The sequence below is a fragment of the Oryza sativa genome, chromosome 10 (genome assembly GCF_034140825.1).
Source record: "Oryza sativa Japonica Group chromosome 10, ASM3414082v1".
Lineage (NCBI taxonomy): Eukaryota > Viridiplantae > Streptophyta > Magnoliopsida > Poales > Poaceae > Oryza > Oryza sativa.
The window spans coordinates 20,789,243-20,807,944 of record NC_089044.1 but is presented as its reverse complement, the minus strand read 5'-3'; the positions used below and the strand labels follow the sequence as shown (position 1 = coordinate 20,807,944).

Genomic DNA, 18,702 nt, shown 5'->3' with positions numbered 1-18,702 from the left:
TACCTGAAAAAGCAGCAGTGCAGGAACATCAAACTTTCTGGATAATTACTTGCAGAATCTGATTTTGAGTAAACAGGGAATACAGATCAATTCCCATAAACAAACAGGGTGCTTGCGTTCTTGAAACTGATTAAAGACAAAAAAAAAAAGAATCTAAGGGATGGATAAGTCTTCTAAATCTTATCAGAAATTACATGAGTCTACAAAATTTGCGATACCCTCAATTATACAGTTGATGCCACTAACACATCATTTCTCCAACATATATAATAGTAAATAGTACATAAAAACCCAACAAATACAGACAGCTCTACGGCATACTGGCATACAGAAGAGAGAATCAAACATATATAGAGGAAAACACATTTAATACCTAAAAGAGGATCCCACTGAAACAACAAAACAAATATTGATATAACTTATGAACATGATGATAGCAACACGAAGGGGAATGGATGGTTAGCCATTTTCTCCAACACACAGCATTACTAAAGGAATTTCATAAGGAAATTCCTGCAATCTAAACGATTTTTGTGGGAATTCCATAAAGAAAGCCCCACATCCAGACACTTATTCAAAAAGGAGAGCTTCACTGCTGCTTAAGGAAGGGTCTCCTAGAACAAAACCAGGAATGTGGCATCCAGTTGGTCATGTCTTCCTTCAGCTCTTCCGGGTATGGAATTTCTTCCAAAACATCTGGTTGTTCCAAATGGAACACAGATATCCAATGCTGCTGCTTGTAATTTTTATCTGCATAGTAGACACAATTTCTCTTGATCGCAGGAAACTCCTTAGCAGAAAGTGAAAATGTGTCACCTCGGCCCACAAACAGCGAGTGATCACCAAGGTCCATCACCCTCTCGCCAAGCCCCAACTGGTGGTTCCCCTTCCACTCAGGCTTGTAGATTTCAGCCAGTGATGGGTGGCCTCCCCAGCGCAACACCACGAGCAACACCTCGCCATCGCAGGCTACCAGATGCACCCCACGCTCCGGATGAAACTTGTCACAACTGCAGAGCATGGACACCGATGTGCGAACATGGAAGAATTGAGTGCACTTTGCACCGCTAGCTCCGTCGGCGTCGAGATCGCAGACAACAATGTTGCTCATGATGTCAATGTAGTACACCTTCCCTCCGTGGAACACGACGCTGCCGATCTCGGATGTGCCATGCTCGAACAGCATAGTCCAGGCGGCGTCCCCGCGGCGGCAGACGAGGGTCTTCTGCCCTTCTCGGCCTTTGAGCTGGGAGACCATGGCGACCCAGCCCGGCGAGGCGAGCGGGTCGCCGGAGAGGGAGACCCTGGTGATGGGGCTCAGGCACGGGAGCGGGATCTCGGCGCCGGAGAGGGGCTCCCACAGCGCGAGCCGCGTGGGGGACCGGGCGTCGTCGGTCAGGGCGAGCCACCCGCGCGACGCGCCGCAGCAGTGGCGGAGGCCCGGCGGGGCGCGGCGGAGGCCGGCGTCCATCCTCTCCGCGCCGCCGCCCGGGAGGCGGAGGGAGTAGTCGCCGATTGTTACCAGCCCACGCTGCAGCGCGCGGCCGGCGACGACCCATGGGCGGCAGGCGGAGACGGGGAGGGTGGCGGCTCGCCAGTGGGTGCAGACCTGGTGGATGTGGAGGTGGTCGGCGTCGGAGTACAGCCGGCCGGAGACCTCCCGGAGGAGATCGGCGGGGAGGGAGGACCAGCCGCCGCCGGCCATCGCGTAGGGTTTTTCCTCTCTAGGCGAAAAAAATATTACGACTTTATGTTTGGGAAATTTTCGGTAATGAACTCCTAAAATTGAACGGACAGATGCTGTACGTTATTAAAAAAAACTCTTTGCTAAACTCTTACTAAGAAAAAAAAACCCTTCCCTAAAAAAATTATACCATTGGATATAAGAGCATCACCAAGAGAATAGCTAAATCTCATCCTAAAAATCTGATAATGGGAATCCTAAAAAGAATTTGAGGTGTGAAAATAGTTCTTTCTCCAAGATATTAGGTAAAATAAAATCCCTAAAATAAAAAATGGGTCCATACAAAACTACCATCAGGAATTAGTTTTTCCTCGTCTCGCATCGTTCTCCCTTGTACGCCGCTCGGCATCAGCAGAAGTTAAATAAAAGTATAGAATCAATCACATTGACTATTGATTTAATCAGCTACATAAACACTAAAATTGCAATGCTTTTGTACTCCTAAACATCGTAAGTTTTTTACTTGCAACGAAGAACAGGAAAAAATGAAAAAAAAAGGGGGGGACACCCGCTTGCTGCGCCCGCAGAGGTCGTGAGCCCACGATGGCGATCATAATGAGTGTGCGAAATGGCCGCAGGAGGGCGATTGGGAGCGAGGGTGGCCACCTACTTCTAGGGAGCGAGGACACCGGAGATGGGAAAAAAATTCTCTGGGGCGGAGCCCCAATCCTCAGCGCGTGAGGCACCATCCTAGATGGGTGCCACCTGTATTCTCACCAATCTTGAAGCACCGGAAAAAAGTAAAGCAATTTGGATTTTTTTAATTAGCGTATACGCTCCGTATTCCAGTGGTGCCCTACGAATTTGTATCGTATTCTCTGCCCTAATCACGTCGTTAGCGTTCCTCGTTCCTTGGAGCCGTAATCCAGCTATTCGCCCTCCCGTTCCGGCCATCGCCGCACGTGTAGTTCGCCGCCCTTCCACCGTCGCCGTGGCTATCGCCGTCGCCGTCGTAGTCAATGCAGATGAATCCCCGCGGCGGCACATTCGCCGGTGCTGCCTCCTGCCCATCCGCCGGCGGTGACGATCCTCCGAGGCTCCTGATCAACCATGGACCGATCAACAATGCATGGCAGCCCATTTACAAGACACGAAGCTCCAAAGAAAAATATACTAGAAAGAAATAATGTGTTTGAGTATATCGAATCACTACAAATTGCTTCTAGGAAGAAATAAAGGTTGCAATAGCTTACAAATTAGAAAATAATTCATATTATTGTTTTCTACTTATATGATAAGTACAATGTCTACTTAGGAATCACAGCTCCTTCAAAATCTAATCTCCAATTCATTGAGCATCAACGAATGCGCCATCGTCGAGAATGTCGATGCCATATGGTTGTGGTCAAGGTTATGCTGGCAGTTGCATTCATCGATATCGTGGTGTTTGTGGTGGGCGGCCTCGGAGGATCGTCACCACCGGCGGATAGGCAGGCAGCAGCACCGGCGAAGGCGCCGCCACGGGGATTCATCTACATTGACAGCAACAGTGATGACGACGGCGACGGCCACAGCGATGGCGACGGCGGAAGGGCGGCGAACTACACGCGCGGCGATGGCCGGAACGGAAGGGCGAATAGCTGGATTACGGCTCCGAGGAACGAAGAACGCTAACGACGTGATTAGGGTAGAGAATACAATACAAGTTCGTAGGGCACCACTGGAATACGGAGGGTATACGCTAAGAAAAAAAATCCAAATTGCTTTACTTTTTTCCGGTGCTTCAAGATTTGTGAGAATACAGGTGGCACTCATCTAGGATGGTGCCTCACGCACTGAGGATTGGGGCTCTGCCCCAGAGAATTTTTTTCCCCGGAGATGGGAATCAGGATTTTGGGTTTCTTGTATAAGGCTACTGTTGGACCGTGTTTTTTTTAAAACTCAAAAAAAATCTTGATTGAGAACCATTCTCATATGCGGTTAGGCATGCTCTAAGTAGTGAGTAATAATAATAATAAAAAGATTTAAGTATAGTGCGCTACATCGATTTTTATAAGCGGATTTACTATATGACGTTCGATAGAAAATTAAGAGAAAATATTTCTCTTTTTTTTCAAGATTTGTGCTAGGTAGGAGAAGAAAAAAACCATTGGAAGAGCTAAGATTCGAACCGAAAACAAGATAATTAACATTTTTGGTTGTTAGATGTGCGCCAAGAGATTCATATTATATGGGAGAAAAAGAGCATATCTTTGACCGAAGTCAATCACACAACCTCGATTTGCTTAATTGCCCCTCTTCCTTTGTGGCACGGACTAGAGATAGAGCTTTGGAGCTGATAATCTTTAGAGGTTTTAAGGATTAAGAGGAGTGAACGGCAGACCGATTGTTGTAGCCATATTCCTCTACGACCTTTTATCAACAAACAAACAAACAAACTGACGAGTGTGGATTTTGGATCCGCTGAAGGCGCGGGCGCGCGGCCTTTCTTCTTCCTAACAAACCGCTGATAGCTAGTAGGAAATGAAGCCGCAGTAGCCTTTAAGCCACGTCAGTCTTTCTTCTTCCTCACATCGCTACTCTATCATGCATGTTGGAAACTAGCATCCCATCTCATGCATGTTGGAATCTGTTGCAACTAAAACTAGTCGGTGTTGAGTTGGGAGATCGAGTATGGCGGCGGAGGAGGATTGGGCCTCCCTGGAGCAAGGCCTCCTCCACGACATCTTCCTCCGCCTCGACGATGACGCCAACGCCGCGCGCTTCCGTGCCGTGTGCAGCCAATGGCGCGCCGCCGCCGCCGGCGCGGGCGTGGTCTTCGTCCCCCGTCCCTGGCTCGCCGTGTACGCGCCCGAGCAGCGCCGCCACGCCTGGCTCCGGCCGTCGCGTCGCCGTCGACGGGGGAGGCGCCGCTTCAAGAGAGTTGACGATGGGGAGGTGTCGCTGCGGCCGGAACGCGGTGGCAGCCCCGCCCCCGCCGCCGTCTCGCTCGTCAGCGTCTCGCGAGGCTGGGTCGCCATGAAGCACGGCGAGAGCCACCTGGTCAGGGCCGTCTCCGGCGACGAGGTCCCGCTTCCTCCGTGCGGCTCCAGGTACGAGCTGAGCGAGGTCCCGCTTCCTCCGTGCGGCTCCAGGTACGAGCTGAGGTACGAGCTGAGCAAGGTGATCCTCCCCGACGACCCGCTCGCCGCCGCCGCCTCCGGCGAGTGGACGGCGTTCGCCTTCATGTCCCATCACCAGCAAATCCTGTGGCCGCACACGCGGCGGGTCGCCTTCTGCCATGCCGGCGACGACGAGTGGACCTTCCTCGACAAGGCCATCCAGGCGCAGCGATACAGAGGGCTCGAGTTCTTCCGCGGCGGAGCCTACGTGCTCCTCTCCAACCTCACGGTCGCCGTCGGCGACGTCGTCTCACGGATGCTGATCGCCACCAGCGTAGGCCTCTCCGGCGCCTACCGGTGGCGGCATGACGAGCTACTCGAGGCCACATGCCTGGTGCGCTGCGGCGACGACCTCCTGTTCGTCCAGGTGTCGCGGCAAGTCGTACCCAGGAGGTCGTGCTTCCCTCTCCTCGCCGGCGGCCGCCACCGGCGCCGGCGGCTCCGCTTCACCAGCAGAGTGTACAAGCTGGAGTTCGCGGCGGACGGCAGCGGCGTGCCGGTGGGGTTCACCAAGGTGGAGAGCATCGGGGAGTACGCGCTGTTCGTGTCGCGGCGCAGCCACGCGTTCGCGCTCCCGGCTAGCGGAGCGGCTTCCCCGGCGTCGAGCCGAATCGCATCTACCACTTGGTCAGATTACGCGGCGAGGTCGTCGTCTGCGCACCGTGGGAGACTCGCCGTCTCAAGCCCGTGCCATTGGACGATCTTCCTGAGCCCCGGACACAGTGGTTTCCATCGCATTGGTTTTGCCCTCGCCGGCCAGTAATTCAGAGCACAGCGGCGGCGGCCGGCGCGCAGGCGGCGCCGCCCACCATGGACAACGCAGTCGCGGACGATGCATTAGTCGATAACTAAAATTTTCAGATATGTTTCATTAGATTTTAGCCTTAAGGCATTCTTGTTTCAAATTTGAAGCCCGCTTACTAATGTACTTCTAGGTTAATTAGAGATAAGTTCTAGTAGTACTTTTTTCTCACACTCGAAAAGTTATCCGGAGCTGGGATCGGGCAATCCTATCCTGGTTGGTTTACTTGTCTCATGAACCGAACTTAACTTAATTTTCCTCACTAACCATGTCCATGTATATTGCATTTGGGAGGTACTCCGTATAAAAAACGTGTAGGGCAACTTAAAAAATCAGAATCCATCGTCTAAAACTAGGATCGAATTATAGAAGATGGTTTCTAACCACTTGGGTGGATGTCCACTCATTTATTACATGTCAACTAAATGGCTATAATAAAAAAATTGACAAGTAGATTAATATGTAATATATCACTTAACTGCATTTGTAGAAGCCCATCATTTGGCATATTCATGAAATAAGCTCAACAACATATTTACAAATGAAAAAAAATTGTTAATAAAACTTTTATATACATGCTCCTAGCGATCTAAAAGTAAAGGTTAAAAATAAACTTTGATTAAAAAACCCAAAATCAGCTTCAAATTTAAGATTGAAAATTTAAATTTTGGCTGATAAATATAAGCATAAACGAAAAGATAATGCCATAAACTCTCATTAAAAATAAGCCTAATATAAATATAAGGTACTTAATCCAATCATGACCCGGCTAGTTACACGAACATTGCGTCAAAAAAGAAAGAAAAAAGGTTACACCAACGCGTGAATAACTAGCTAGTATTTGGGGAAGAACCAACCACGGCGAGCCCAACCTGCCGACTGTGCGTCTCGGCGGCCGTCGTCGGGGGGGAAAATGGTCTCATCACGGCGAGCATAGTTCCTCGCTACGACGGCCGCCTCCTCGGGCTCCCACCGTTCGTCCGCGTTCATGTCGAACACCCTGACGCGTCCGTCGGGGTGGCCCTGCTGGTCGACGAGGTAGACGCAGTTGGCTCGGCACGACGGGAACTCCTCCGGCGAGAGCGCGAACGCGTGGTTCCGGCCGAGGAAGAGGGCGCGGGAACGGAGGTCCTCCTGCCGCACCAGCCGCACCGCGCCGCCGGCCACCCACTCCACCCTGAGCACCTCGACCACGCGCCCGTCGCCGCTGTCGCTGCTGCTGCTGCTGCTACCGTCGTGGTCGTCGTCGTCGCCGAAGATTGTGGTGTCCTCTGGGTTGCGCTCCAGGTTGTCGTGCACCGACACGAGCAGCAGCTCGCCGTCGCACTCCACGAGGTGGGTCTCGACGACTCTCCTGCCGGTGTCGACGTTCTCGCCGCCGCCGTCGTCGTCGTCGATTAATTGCTCGAGCGGGATGACCGCGGGGACGGTCGCCTCGACGTCGCAGACACAGAGCTGCGACTTGAAGGCGACGTAGAACCGCCCCCTGAAATGCTCGACGCCGGCGTAACCGGCCGCGCTGAAGCCGAGCGGCGTCCACGCTCCGGCGGCGGAGCTGTAGTACGCGAGGCAGTTGGTCGGGAACCCGACGGCCACGGCGGCCCACTCGTCGGCGGTGTCCGGGTCAGCCGACAGCACGACGGTCGCCACGTCATGCCACCTCTTGAAGAACCCGATCGGCGGCAGCCGGATGCGCCGGCCGGTGACGGGGTTGACGAGGGCGACCGCCTTGGGAGTCGCCATAGGGTCGGACAGCGCGAGGTACCCATGCGACGACGACGACAGGAACTCCAGCCCCGCGGGCACGGCGGCGGCGAACGGGACAAGGCCGCCGCCGCCGCGGCTGCGGCGGGAGAGCCAGAACGACGACATGGCGGCGCCCCGGCCGAAGCGGTCGGTGCGTGACCCGACGAACCAGGGGCGCGGGCGCCACGACGCGGCCGCGGCGCCCCACCCCGCGCACACGGCGCGGAAGCGGGCGCGGTCGGCGTCGCGGGGGAGGCGCGCGAACACGGCGAGCAGGAGATCCGCCGGGAGCGACGACCAATCCATTCTACTAGTGCGGCTCATGCTGAACGGCTGATCCGATCGAGACCGCGATGCCAATCAACCATTCATGGCCTGCTTTATATACACTCATGAACCCATCGTTTGACTTTGCCCTGTTTACATCCCATCCCAAAACTTTACATTCTATCATATCAAACGTTTGAACATCTGAAGTATTACATATAGGCTAAAAAAATAACTAATTGTATAGGTTGTGACTAATTTGCGAGACGAATTTTTTAAGCCTAATTGCTCCATAATTTGACAATATGGTGCTACAGTAAACATTTGCTAATGACGGATTAATTAGGGTTAATAAATTCATCTTGCGGTTTACCGATGGATTGCATAATTAGTTTTTATTAGTGTCCGAACACTTTATTCGATACCCTATAAAATACCCGATGTGACACGCCAAAACTTTACACCCCTGAATCTAAACACTCCCTTATTCAGGAAATAAACCAGATGGCATATTTGTAAAAAAAAATGATTTGTGAATAAAATTTTTTATGTACGTGTTTTTAACGATCTAAAAGAATTGGCGAAAAAATAAATATCGATAAAAGCCTTAAAATTAACTTCAAATTTAAAAATTTAGATTTTGGCTGATAAGTATATGCACAAGTGAAAAAATTAGTCTCAGATATATTGCCTACCTTGTAAGAAAGGAATGTGTGGACGGAATAGAATGGTGGGGTGGGTGGAGTAGTGGGGTTTATTTGGTCGTTGACTACTAGGAGTAGTCATTGCGCGATCGATTCATCCTGCATGGAAATTTCATGGAATGTACCTACGTTGCAGTCATGTGTCTCATGTGGTTATTTCTTTTTGACATTGTGCCGTGTACGAATGATTTATTATGCATGGGGAGGGATTATTTTATCTAGATTACGATGTTCTGGGCAATTTCAAGGTCGGCGTCGACTCGGCGGATTCCAGGCTTCATGCATTGTGGGACGCGGAGATTGCGTCGACAAACCTTGATCTGTTCTCCAAATTGGCACGCAGTACTACGAAATCAGGAAATCTTGCATTGTGCAGCCTAGACCACCGGCGGACGGGATTAACGTGCGGGTTGGAGGCGCACCTGAAATTTTTACAATTTGGTCCTTTTTAAAAACTTATTTTACAAATAGACCTCTGAGAAAACTTAAACCGGAAATGGTTCTTTTTGGGGTGCCAGAGTGGCTGGCGCCGTACCCCAACATAGCGGCGCCAGCCACACTGGCGCCGTGCCCGTGCCACCGTGGCACTAGGGCTGTCGTGGAGGTGCTGACTGGGCAGAAAGGGGGCGCCAGCCACACTGGCGCCGCCCCTCATACCACGGCGCCAGCATAGCTGGCGCGCCCCTCCTCTGTGGGCCGACCCTTAAACCCCGTGGGCCCCACCACCTTTCTCCTCCCCACTCCCATTTTCGCCATTCCCAGCCCGAGCAGCGAGCTGCTGTTCTTCTCCCTCTCTCTCCCCCTCACCTCTCCACCTCAAATCCACTCAATTTGAAGCCGTTTTTCGCGGGATTTTTTGTGGAAATCGAAGAGAAAGGTAGACTCCTTCATTCCCCCCTCTTTTTTTTCGTTTTTATTGGTTGAATTTGTAGATCGGTGGGTAACCCTAGAACCCCTTTTTTACCCAAATTTGTGATTTTTAGCATTTGTTCTTAGGATTGGCTTGTTGTAGTGCTACATGTTTGCAATGTACTCATTGGTGTCATGATTTTTTTAACCATATATGTGGTAATGTTAATTTTTGGATGGTTTGGTTGGATGGATGGATGAAAAATTATGGTTGAGGCATGACGGAGGTTTGGGTTGTATGATAGAGTATTTGTAATATTTCGATGTGTAATGCAGTAGTAAACTTGTTGATAGTTGTAGGTGGATTAAATATTTTTTTGGAGTAGTAGCTTTGGGACAATTTAAGTTATGCATTGGTTATAATATGTCGGTTTGGACTACGTTTAGGAATGAAGATTTAATTTTTGTTGCAAAGTTACATTTGATTTTTTGGTGTAGATGGATAGACTTGTTCGTGTTTACTACGGTGGTAGAGTGGTGGAACCTTATGTTGGTGGACATGTTGAGTTTGAGGATATGTCATTGAAGACCATTTTGTTTCCCACCCACCCAACTCTAGATGAACTAAGGTCACGAGTGAAAGAAGTTCTTGGATGGACCAAGGATAATGTGGAGATTCGTTTTTATGGGAGATACGATGTTGGTCAAGGGCATAAGTATATATTAAATGTGATAGGTCAGTTGGAATGGGAAGTTTACTTTGATTTGGTAAAATAGTCAGTTTAGATCTCTAGAGGTGTTTGCATCAAAGTTAGTTCGTACCGTAGAAAATTTGGATCTAAACAAATCTCCTTCTTATCATTACGTTGAGAAGAATTTTGTGACATATTATTCTCATCGTGGAGGGGGTGCAAGTAAGAGTGAGGCCTGTTGTCGTCAGGCACCATCATCCAACATGAGTGGTTGTGTGCTATTGATTCAGATGTGGATGTGGTTAAGACTACCGGTTGGAAGGCCTAAGTGGAGGCAAAGCTTCACTCCTTGGCCCTACAATGAGCCAGACATGGAGAAGACAGTGGCCTACCTTTTTGAGAGTACTGCCACTACACATGCTCACCGGGATGTGGCATACAAGCATTATGTCAATGAGATGGACTGCTTGCAGCCTCAACATGTAAGTACTTTCAATATCACTTCTAGTTAGACATTTACTTCTTTAATTGAGATACTAACCAACGACATCTCTTCAACTTTTGCAGATTGAGTGGTTACCATACCACACAAATGAGGCTTCAAGCCTGACCCTGAACTCGATGTGCAATCGAGACTCTGACTATTTCATGTACCAGTGCCCATTGATTTGTTTCTGGGCAGTTCAGTACCACCTTCCGCACCGTGTCATGCGACAGTTCGGGAAGAAACAAGATTGGCCAGTTGAGGACATCTCAACTGGAGTTGAATTACACAAGTAAATATTTCTTATCTTTGTTTGCTTTCATTGTCAATGTTCAATTTTGTACCATTTAACCCTTGTCGATGCTCACTATTGTTTCATCACCTTCTACTTGTCTAGGTATGACAGGGTGAGAACAAAGAAGGTGAAAGACTGGGGGCTAGAGCATAATAGATACATTGATGAATGGAGAACAGCCGGAAGGAACGATAGGTACATCGAGACTATACACCAAAATCATCTTTTCTCAGAGTACCTTCGTTGGCTGCATAGGACATATAGACTGTTCCTCCGCCCTACTTGGACGGAAGCCGACAAAGAGGATGACCGCGACTCCGATGAGAGGCGGAATCCCTATGATGTCCGGACTAGAGTTGGATATCAAATGGAGCACGCCCCACTTAGAGACAGAGTCGTAAGTTTTCTTGCATTTGTCAAAGTTACTTCCATTTGCACCCTAGACCCTAACATATATCTTCTCACGCTTTCAGTCGAGAGAGCTCCTCAGGAGTGTGAATGAAATAGGGCATGCCCTCCAAGCTCCGAGGGGTGGTGAGGACACGGAGAACACGCTCCGCAATGTTTTAGAGGTAAAATTTATTTAGCACTTTGCATTACTTGAGTTATGCCTAACAAACTTCTTTTTTTTTTTGAAATGCAGAAAGTTCGTCAAAGGTGCCGGAAACTTGCAGCAAGATTAGGTTGCAGGTCGGTTGGATTGGACGACGTGTACCAACCGGGGAGACTACCACCACCACTACCTCAATCCGCGCGTCCAAGTACTGCTCGACACTCCATCAGGATAGAAGTGCGTGAAGGAGTTGGTGGCTCGTCGTCGTCACGCATTAAGCAAGGGAGGGGAAAGGGGAAGGCGCCGGCTCCACCTAGCGACGACGATGACGACGAGGACGAGGAGGATGAGGACTACGTCGCATCAGACGCCGAGGAGATAGACATGTCACAGCTTCCCGATGCGCCTCAGGGGACGCAACCCACGCAATACAACTTGCGATCCACTCGGGCAGCGAAAAAGAGGTAAAATGAGCTTACCATTCTCAAATGTTATTTGATTTCCCTTATTTTGTTTTTAAAATGTTTTAAACATTGGATTTTCAAATGTAGGTACACTCCGGGCTCGCAAGCAATTCGGCGCCAACGGAAAAAGTAATTTGTATGAAGTTAATCTATTGATTGGTAGTATGACATATGTGGTGCACTATGTGATATAAAATGTAATGGACTATGTGAGGACTATGTGATGGACTTTTGACATTGTTTCATGTGTGGAATATAGGATGGACTTTTTGCATTGTTTGATGTGTGGGATATGTGATGGACTTTTGGCATTGTTTGATGTGTGGAATATGTGATGGACTATGTGATGGACTTTTGGCATTGTGATTTGTGCAATTGGAACCTGTTTTAGTCTGTACGAATCTGTGAATTGTGATTTGAATTGCGAACTGTGAATTGGTACATTTGTGCAATATGGATCTTCAATTTGCAGGGAGGCAGAGGGCAGCGCCAACCACCCTGGCGCCACGGTTGGGAAGGGCGGCGCCAGCTAGTGCCGCGAGGCAGAAGGGTTTCGGGCTGGGGGAGGGCGGCGCCAGCTACCCTGGCGCCGTGGTCCATGAGGGCGGCGCCAGCCGAGGCCCGGAGGCAGAAGGGCTTCGATGGGGGGGAGGAGGGGGGCGCCAGCCACCCTGGCGCCGCGGTCGGGGGGGGCCGCCAGCCGTTGCCTGGAGGCAGAACAGACTTGGCGAAAATTTTGGGGGGGGAGAAAGTTGGTGGGGCCCGCAGAGGAGGGGCGCGCCAGCCATGCTGGCGCCGTGGTATGAGGGGCGGCGCCACTTTGGCTGGCGCCCCCTTCGGCCTAGTCAGCACCTCCACGACAGCCCTATTGCCACGGTGGCACGGGCACGGCGCCAGTGTGGCTGGCGCCGCCATGTTGGGGTACGGCGCTAGCCACTCTGGCGTCCCAAAAAGGACCATTTCCGGTTTAAGTTTTCTCAGGGGTCTATTTATAAAATAAGTTTTTAAAAAGGACCAAAATATAAAAATTTCAGGGAGGCGCACCGTGCTCAAAGGTCAATAGGACAATAGCATTATTAGGGCTGTGTTTAGTTCCTTCTAAAGTTAAAAGTTTGGGTTGAAATTGGTACGATGTGACTGAAAAGTTATGTGTATATGACAGGTTGATGTGATGGAAAAAGTTGAAAGTTTGGATTCAAAGTTTAGATCTAAACACAGCCTAGGCTTTTCATGCTCCCGGCGAGCCTCTTGCCCTTATAAGAAAATGTGGAAATTAAAAATCCCTCCAAGAGTGAAAGTGTTTGTTTGGCTCACACGATTAGAAATACTTCCTCCGTTTCATAATGTAAGTCATTCTAGCATTTCCCACATTCATATTGATATTAATGAATCTAGATATATGCTAGAATGACTTACATTGTGAAACGGAGGGAGTAGCATTCTGACAAAAGATAATCTGTACAAAAGGGGCTGGAGAAAGGAGAAAAAAATGTCAGTTCTGTGAGAAGGATGAAACTGTTCAACATTTATTCTTTGATTGTCCTCTAGCTCATTTTATTTGGTGTGTGATAGAGTGTGCCCTGGGAGTGAGACCTAATAAGCATATTGACAGTATGTTTGGGCAAAGGAATTTCTTTGGGAATAATACAAAAAATTTAGTCCTAGTGGGTCCTTTAGAAAGCTATGAATAAAGCTTGTTTTGATCACATTTTACCAACTGATCCTATTGAATTGATATTTACCATTTGTTCCACTTTGGGGTCTTGAAGCATTTTGCAGATCAAGGAGGCAGACAGAGAAAAGGTGTTTTGGGGGGCTCAGCTTCTCAAACAGGTAGCAAATGAAGTCTTTCACTCAAGGTTTGGCTGGAGAGGAGCTAATAGACGTTTGGGATGGAGACCTGATGATGACCCAGGATGATGCTGCGATGATTGCTGGCCTTCAGTGCTTTTCTTTCTTGTCTATGCATGGGAGCAATGTCTTGTGATATGTTGGCTGTGATCATTTTGTTGTTTGTTTTGTTTAATCTGTTTCCTGAACCTATAGAACCTTGTATTTCCATCGTTTTCATTAATGAAAGCGGGGAGGTGCGGCCTCTCTTTATCAAAAAAATAAAAAATAAAAAAATAAAAACTCCCAGCGAGCGGGAGAGCGGCTTCCCCACCGTCAAACCGAATGGTGTCTACCACTTTTCCATGATACGAAGGGCGAATCGAGATGGTCATTAGCACTTCATGGGATCGGAGACCATGTGACACTCGACATCTCAAGCTAATAAACTTGATGCATTTTTGTCAGCGTTATGGATACCACATATCTAATAGTAGTTGACTAAATCTCGGCAGGACCCACCACATACCATATCTTATACGAAAAACAACCTTCGGATATAGGAGGAGTTCCGCATAAGGAAGGATAAATAGAGTTCTACATGGAAACGACAAGGACTACTCGGATTGTATCCATATTGGTTTCCCTAGTTCTACTTGGACAAGGAGACACCTATGGGTATAAATACAAGGCCCCTTAAGAGGAGAGGGGACACGGAACAATAGATCAATACACAAGATCAACATATAAGCCTACATACGCCAAGACAAGACACCGGATATCGACTTCAGAGATAAGCATGGCTAGTCCCCTACGGTGTCTACGGATACTGATAGGAGAGACATAACGCTGTCTTTGATCTTGCTGGATGCGGATTCGAGGAGGAAGGCTACCCTGTTGTCGACTACGAGTCAGCACTTCAGACCGCCAAGTCGACAACAGTTAGATAGGCTACCCCAAATATTGTACTAGTGTGATTATGGTGAATAAGAGCAACGACCGGCTTCGGCCAACAGGAGTAGGGTTATTACCTGACAATTCAGGGACCCGAACCTGTATAAAAATCCTCGTCCCCATTTCTTTTATTACAATCTCGCATACATCCTAATACCAACGATCCCCATACTATGCAAATATCGGAATCACGACATCAAACGTCGACAATTTTACCTTGACCTAGAGACGTGTGTCGGAATCCAACTCGGACTTTAGAAGGAATTACATATATATTAATCTTTCAGTAGATTTATAATTTCAAATTTTACAAAATTTTCAACCAATGGATATAGCCATTATAAATTAAATAACCCCCAAATGGATAAATATGTCAAAAACCATAAATCTAGAGAAAAACTGTTGTAGAATATAAGTTTGATGCATTGTAACTGAGTATATATGCACTATACTATGTAATGGAGTATAAGTGTAATGTAACTTAGTGTAAGTGATCCATAATTGAGTATAACTATAAGTTGGATACACAGGAATACGAATCTTTATGCAAGATTCTACGGACGAAAAAGTGATAAGATATGAACCCACAAATCTGTCGCGAGTGAAATTGCAAATCCCTTCTAGATTTGGCACAATAGAATTGATTATTGACACGCGAAATACTTCTCTAAATCTAACGCAGGTCTATGAATCTGACTCGGATTCAAGATGTCTAATTCAGGAAAAAAAGATTTTAGACACATTTAGTTATTCATGGAACAATAGTTTGATTATCTGTACTACTTTAAATATGGAGTTATCCTCTTCCTCCTCCCGAAGTCCCGAAACATCACACTTTCCCCACGTATAAAACAACAAACCAGTGAACCACCTAGTGTTTAAAAAAAACGACTCACGAGAAACTAGATAGAAAAAACTGAACACATAAAACAGTTCATTTTCCTTAGATCCTTGCGTGCGATCTCCCTAGAAAGCACTAAAAAGCACATCGTGCAGTGGATTGCAGTCTTGCACACTAGCTAGCTTTTTCGTAGAAAATTTCCTTCCATGCCCTATTACTCACAAAACGTTATACTAGTACTTTTCATCGAGAAAAATGGCAAAAATGGCTGGAACCTGGAGGGACATTATGTGACAAGCTGAGGGAGGATACCTTCACACTACAGTGTTGCTATTTGGTAGTGCAATTAATCGCTGGGCTGTCACATTAATTTGCCAAGATCAATATATTGGTTAATGCTTACTGATCATACTATAAACTACCCGCATGGCACAAATGCAGCCACAAGATCTCAAGATTAATAAAAACTACTAAAATATTGAAACACTTTCCTCCGTTTTGGCTGTTGAAACCAAATGCTATATATCCAAGCAATCTTGCGACACGGAAATGCAAACATGCAATACAGTACCAAATAGATTTTTTAAGACAAAACTAGTGTTTATTTTTATCTTTCTTGAAATCACTACGGCCAACTCTGGTGAGCTTTTTTTTTTGTGGTATAGGCTCCTAAGTATGGGGAGGTACCAAGGCAGGTGGTAGTCGAAATTATCATAGCATCGTAAAACCATGGGATGGTAGAGGTGATAAGAAGTGATGGGCTAGACCATGCTATATCAGGAAGACGATGATCGACAAACTTGCAGCAAGAGATGTTACATAAGGGCGTAGGGTCACACACATGGTTTACTATTTTTTTGGGATGCATAGACCTGTCCTGGGGGAATCGAAATTCATTTTCTTAGGGGAAAGAGGGGGGAGGGGAGGGGGGAGGATTTCAAATGAAAATTTAGAGGAAAAAAAAAGGCTAGATCTGAACAGATTTTTGTCCATAATTTCAATAAAATCTAAAATTTTCGGCCAGTAGAATATACTACTAGCACCCACCACTAAACTCAAAATTTCAGGAATTTTGAAAATTTAGACCCTAACTTGTAAATCATGATCACAAAGACATTACGTAAAGACCTAGGGCCGCATATATAGGACATATCATTAATTACGTAAGGCGTGAGCGCGATGCACCGACTATGTCTACGCGCATGAATCGACAAATATAGGTTTTTAGACCCTCATCTACCGGTAAACATATCAAAAAAAAATCAACAAAGAAACATAGACAATTGCTTAGCCAAATGTTTGGCGACTCATTCACAGTACTTGAAAGTTGAAACTAAATTAAACCCAGCCAAATGTTTGGCCACATACACAATGCTTGCGATCGAACTAAACCCAGCCACAGATCGATGTTTGGCAACTTAAATTACAATGCAATGTTTGCAATGTAGTTAAACTCAAAAGTTCGGAACGATTTTGGTATGGTATACTGGAGCCATGAAGCAACTAATTAAGCAAAGCATCCTCTTGGATCATAATGGCATCCAGATTGAGCTTACCGACCTTAGGAGTATTTGGGGAAGACCCAGCCACGGCGAGCCCAGCCTGCCGTCGGCGAGCCTCGCATGTCGTCGTCGGGGAAGATGTCCTCGTCGGGGCAAGCCCACTCGGTCGTGTCGTCGTTGAAGTTCACCACCCTGACGAGCCCGTCGGGGTGGCCCTGCTGCTCGACGCTGTAGATGCAGTTGGGCTGGCACGCCGGGAACTCCTCCGGCGAGAGCGAGAAGGCGTGGTTCCGCCCCACGAACAGGGCGTAGCCGCCGAGGTCCTCCATGCGCACCAGCCGCGCCGCGCCGCTCTCCAGCCACTCCACCCTGTGCACGTCCACCCACCGCTCGTCGTCGTGGCTGCGGGGCTTGCGGCCGACGGCGGATTCCGGGCTCGGCTTCTTGTACGCCACCTCGTCGTGCATCGACACGACCAGCAGCTCGCCGCCGCAGTCCACCAGGTGGGTCTCGACGAGGCACTTGAGCGGGTAATCCTCGTCGCCCAACCCGGCGAGGGTGTCGGCGCAGTCGTCGTCGTCGTCGTCGTCGTCGTCGCTGTTCGAGGTCTCGTGGTCGAGGTTGAGGTCGATGTCGAAGACGTCCGCGTCTTCGTCGTCGTCGTCGTGGGCTATCTCGATCTTAATGGCGGCGGGGGTGGCGACGTCAACCTCGAGCACGCTGATCTCCGACTTGAATGCCACGTAGAACCGCCCCCTGAAGTGCTCGACGCCGGCGTAGCCGGAGGAGTAGTTGAACCTGATGGGCTTCCAGTCGTTGGTGGCGGAGCTGTAGTACGCGAGGCAGTTCGCCGGGAAGCCGACGGCCACCGCGGACCACGCCTCCGCCGTGTCCGGGTCAGCCGACAGCACAATGGTGGCCACGTCGTGCCACTTCTTGAAGAACCCGATCGGCGGCAGCGGGATCCGGCGGCCGGTGACGGGGTTGAAGAGGGTGATCACCCTAGGGTTACCCGTGGGGTTGGAGAGCGCGAGGTAGCCACGGGAGGAGGACAGGTACTCAGATCCGGCGGGCACGTCGACGGCGAACGGCACGAGGCCGCGCTGCCCGAGGGAGAGCCAGAACGACGACATGGTGGCGCCGCTCAGGCCGGTCCAGTCGTCGGCGCGGGACCCGACGAGCCATGGCCGCGACGGCAGCCTGGCGGCGGCGGCCCCCCACCCCTTGCACACGGCGCCGAACCGGGCGCGCTCGCGGTCACCGGCGAGGCGCCTGAGCACGGAGGACATGAGATCCGCCGGGAGCGACGCCCAGTCGCTGCCCCCTCCGCCGGCGCGGCGGACGCGACGAGGCCGCGGCGACGCGACCTGTGACACCATGGTTGCTCTCCTCTCCTCTCGCTTTCTTGTCCCAAATTTTTTTTTCCCCACTTGGGGGAGATTTGCTAGTACAATCTGAACTGAAGCGAAGGATGGGTAGAAAGCGAGGGGTGGGTATATATAGTCGGGGGCCCAGCAGTGGTAGAGTGACGATAGTTGACTGCCTGAGTGACGTCACTGATGTCGACATATGATAGGCATACAGCCTTCCAGGGGGACATTCATGGAGCATCGCTGGTTTCTGGCTTTCATTTTTGTTGGTATATGCGATGGGCTGCTGCATTCATGGTTAGGGATGCTGGTGTATTTATGTGTAGAGATTTGTGGTGGTGTGTGATTCAGATTTGTTTTTGAGTGTTCATCTGAGCTCATTAGACCAGTTTTAGAACGTTGGAGCATTTTATACAGAGCAACTGCATAGGCAACGTTTTTTTTCCCACTTGTTTAGTGAAGTTTATAGATGTTGGATGGAAGATGAACGGGTTGGATCTATCT

General features: G+C 49.0%; 4 protein-coding genes across 5 annotated transcripts; 1 reads left to right on the top strand and 3 right to left on the bottom strand.

The window, feature by feature from the left end:
• Positions 1–236: 236 nt before the first annotated feature.
• Positions 237–1,756, bottom strand: LOC9268809 (putative F-box protein At1g65770). Its single transcript, XM_015758233.3, has one exon. It carries the CDS (start codon positions 1,703–1,705, stop codon positions 590–592), a length of 1,116 nt encoding a protein of 371 aa, XP_015613719.1. The 5' UTR covers positions 1,706–1,756; the 3' UTR covers positions 237–589.
• Positions 1,757–6,334: 4,578 nt separating this feature from the next.
• LOC4349138 (F-box protein SKIP23) lies at positions 6,335–7,748 on the bottom strand. The gene has a single exon (XM_015757897.3). It carries the CDS (start codon positions 7,715–7,717, stop codon positions 6,482–6,484), a length of 1,236 nt encoding a protein of 411 aa, XP_015613383.1. The 5' UTR covers positions 7,718–7,748; the 3' UTR covers positions 6,335–6,481.
• A 1,357-nt stretch (positions 7,749–9,105) lies between these two features.
• On the top strand, positions 9,106–11,975 carry LOC136353735 (uncharacterized). 2 transcript variants are annotated; one of them, XM_066304949.1, is made up of 7 exons: positions 9,106–9,241; positions 10,196–10,387; positions 10,473–10,681; positions 10,787–11,081; positions 11,158–11,256; positions 11,328–11,701; positions 11,789–11,975. In XM_066304949.1, the coding sequence occupies exons 2-7, from the start codon at positions 10,196–10,198 to the stop codon at positions 11,832–11,834; spliced, it is 1,215 nt and encodes a 404-aa protein (XP_066161046.1). In that variant the 5' UTR covers positions 9,106–9,241; the 3' UTR covers positions 11,835–11,975. The 2 variants fall into 2 exon arrangements, with proteins under 2 accessions (XP_066161046.1, XP_066161045.1); XM_066304948.1 differs by lacking the exon at positions 9,106–9,241 and having other exon boundaries at positions 9,288–10,387.
• A 4,613-nt stretch (positions 11,976–16,588) lies between these two features.
• LOC4349136 (uncharacterized) lies at positions 16,589–18,288 on the bottom strand. Its single transcript, XM_015758493.2, has one exon. The coding sequence runs from the start codon at positions 18,205–18,207 to the stop codon at positions 16,888–16,890; it is 1,320 nt and encodes a 439-aa protein (XP_015613979.1). The 5' UTR covers positions 18,208–18,288; the 3' UTR covers positions 16,589–16,887.
• Positions 18,289–18,702: the final 414 nt, after the last annotated feature.

What these genes read in the sequence shown, in the direction of transcription:
- LOC136353735 (XM_066304948.1), top strand. Translation starts at nt 10,169, where the DNA reads ATGAGTGGTTGTGTGCTATTGATTCAGATGTGGATGTGGTTAAGACTA. An exon ending in CCCCACTTAGAGACAGAGTC is followed by an intron (nt 11,082 to 11,157) that starts GTAAGTTTTCTT and finishes TCACGCTTTCAG; the next exon opens with TCGAGAGAGCTCCTCAGGAG. An exon ending in ACTCGGGCAGCGAAAAAGAG is followed by an intron (nt 11,702 to 11,788) that starts GTAAAATGAGCT and finishes TTTCAAATGTAG; the next exon opens with GTACACTCCGGGCTCGCAAG.
- LOC9268809 (XM_015758233.3), bottom strand. Translation starts at nt 1,705, where the DNA reads ATGGCCGGCGGCGGCTGGTCCTCCCTCCCCGCCGATCTCCTCCGGGAG.
- LOC4349138 (XM_015757897.3), bottom strand. Translation starts at nt 7,717, where the DNA reads ATGAGCCGCACTAGTAGAATGGATTGGTCGTCGCTCCCGGCGGATCTC.
- LOC4349136 (XM_015758493.2), bottom strand. Translation starts at nt 18,207, where the DNA reads ATGGTGTCACAGGTCGCGTCGCCGCGGCCTCGTCGCGTCCGCCGCGCC.